This window comes from Mizuhopecten yessoensis, unplaced genomic scaffold, assembly GCF_002113885.1.
Source record: "Mizuhopecten yessoensis strain PY_sf001 unplaced genomic scaffold, ASM211388v2 scaffold11009, whole genome shotgun sequence".
NCBI lineage: Eukaryota > Metazoa > Mollusca > Bivalvia > Pectinida > Pectinidae > Mizuhopecten > Mizuhopecten yessoensis.
The window spans coordinates 91,423-93,504 of NW_018408833.1; the positions used below are offsets into that span (position 1 = coordinate 91,423).

The 2,082-nt window shown below is 32.1% G+C and overlaps 1 protein-coding gene across 1 annotated transcript in view; it reads right to left on the reverse strand.

The window, feature by feature from the left end:
* Positions 1–685: 685 nt before the first annotated feature.
* The window catches only part of LOC110464533 (neurotrypsin-like), a 25,091-nt gene continuing 23,694 nt past the window's right edge, over positions 686–2,082 (reverse strand). The window contains exon 12 of the mRNA XM_021519786.1: positions 686–832. Coding sequence (XP_021375461.1) covers positions 822–832 — 11 coding nt within the window. The 3' untranslated portion in view covers positions 686–821. The remainder of the gene's footprint in view (positions 833–2,082) is intronic.

Genomic DNA, 2,082 nt, shown 5'->3' on the forward strand with positions numbered 1-2,082 from the left:
TGTCAATATATCAGGACAAGATGGCTAAACAGGACAACATTTTGTCAATATATCAGGACAAGATGGTTAAACAGGACCTATTGTCAACATATCAGGACAATATGGTTAAACAGGACAACATCTTGTCAACATATCAGGACAAGATGGTTAAACAGGAAACATTTTGTCAATATATCAGGACAAGATGGTTAAACAGGACAACATTTTGTCAACATATTAGGACAAGATGGTTAAACAGGACAACATTTTGTCAGTATATCAGGACAAGATGGTTAAACAGGATAATGTAACAACGTACCATATCGTCAATATACAAAGACAAGCTCCAATCGAAATGTCGTCACAAAATGTGCAACATCATCGACTCCGGGGCAAGATCTGAACTTCAAGTCGATAACATAAATTACCACCTTGTTAACGCATAAACACAAGATCCAAGCTTGAACAAAAATTAAACATAGTATGAACGCACGCTGTTCACATATTTGTAACAAATGTTGTCCTCGTCTAAGTTAAAGAACAAACCTAGCTGGCAATAATGGAAACTGGTCCACGTGCCAGATGAGACCAGGCGTAATGCTATCTGATTTCTACCTTTTGAACATTAGGTTGCTTCTTCAGAATTTACAGCTTTATGCCGTTACTTTTTTTTCAGATGAGAATTGCAATATCCTTTTCACTTGGTTTAGTTATGATTTTTTTTCTTTTCTTTTAATATCGAAGATAAAATTCATAATATAACACGAAAGTCAGGTAGATAAACATCCGCTCGAGATGAAATTATCCAGTGAGCTCTGATGTAATATATTTTGGTATCCACGTCAGCCAACGACTGCAAAATATAAAGTAAATAAATTAATATCATTCCGGTACTGTTAACATGAAACACCAACTACAGTACAAATTATTTGCTGCAGCCAAAAACCTTGCAGTTGTAACGTTTTAAAGGGTTTTATAGAAACATTCCCTTTTTGCTATTTTGTGAACACTTCCTGATTGGACAAAATGATTAACTCATTCATCCCTGAAATTTCATAATGAACTATTCCAACCTTTGCACAGGAAGAGTTCAAATGAGTCTTCAGGTGTGAACGAGTTCAAATGTTTTCATTGGATCTATATAAAATTATAAACAGGTGCTTCCTTCGTATTAAATTCAATATATACTTTTTACAGATTAATCTGAACTCATAATGTATCATTTTGATAAAAAAAACGTTCATGATCGATTTATCCAAATCACAGATCTGATTTTCGATATTTAAATGCAGTCTTTGAATATGACTTCTAACGGGATGGAATTTATGGTGTCAATGCTCTCGTTTTAGTTGTGTATTTTTTTGAACATTAACATTGTGCTTGTCTGCGCTAGTTATCGTTGATATGTACCTATTCATGGTAATTAGCATTTGTAATAAGCTTATCATATTAATTTTCAATGTTATATAACTACTTTAATATCAATATGTACCTGCTCTTTGCAAAATTGATATGCATAGAGTAATAGTAATTAACATTTGAACCACACTTCGTTACTTTGATACGTACCTAACTTAGCAGCAGTATTGATGCGCATCTTATTTCTTATTTTAGTAATTAATGTTGTTACGTATCATAATATACAATATTTATATTGATACAACCTGATAATGATAAGAAATTTCGATACGTAACCGCTCTTGGAAATACAGATTGTAACATACCTTGACTGAGTTATTTATATCAATCCGTATCAGCATTAAGTATTGAATATTAAATACTTTCCGTCATTTAGCAATTAATGCGGATGCGTATGTATTATAGAAGATATTGAGTAGTGATATTGATACGTAACCTGTCTTTAGTAGTTACTATATGGACACGTACCATCTATGAGGAAATAATATGAATACATTCATGCTTTTAATAATTCATATAGGTATTTTCGATATATGCCTGGTTTTAGTAATAACTATCTATGCGTACCAACTCTTAGTAATAACTATCTATACATACTAACTCTTAGTAATAACTATCTATACGTACCAACTCTTAGTGATAACTATCTATACGTACCAACTCTTAGTAATAACTATCTATACG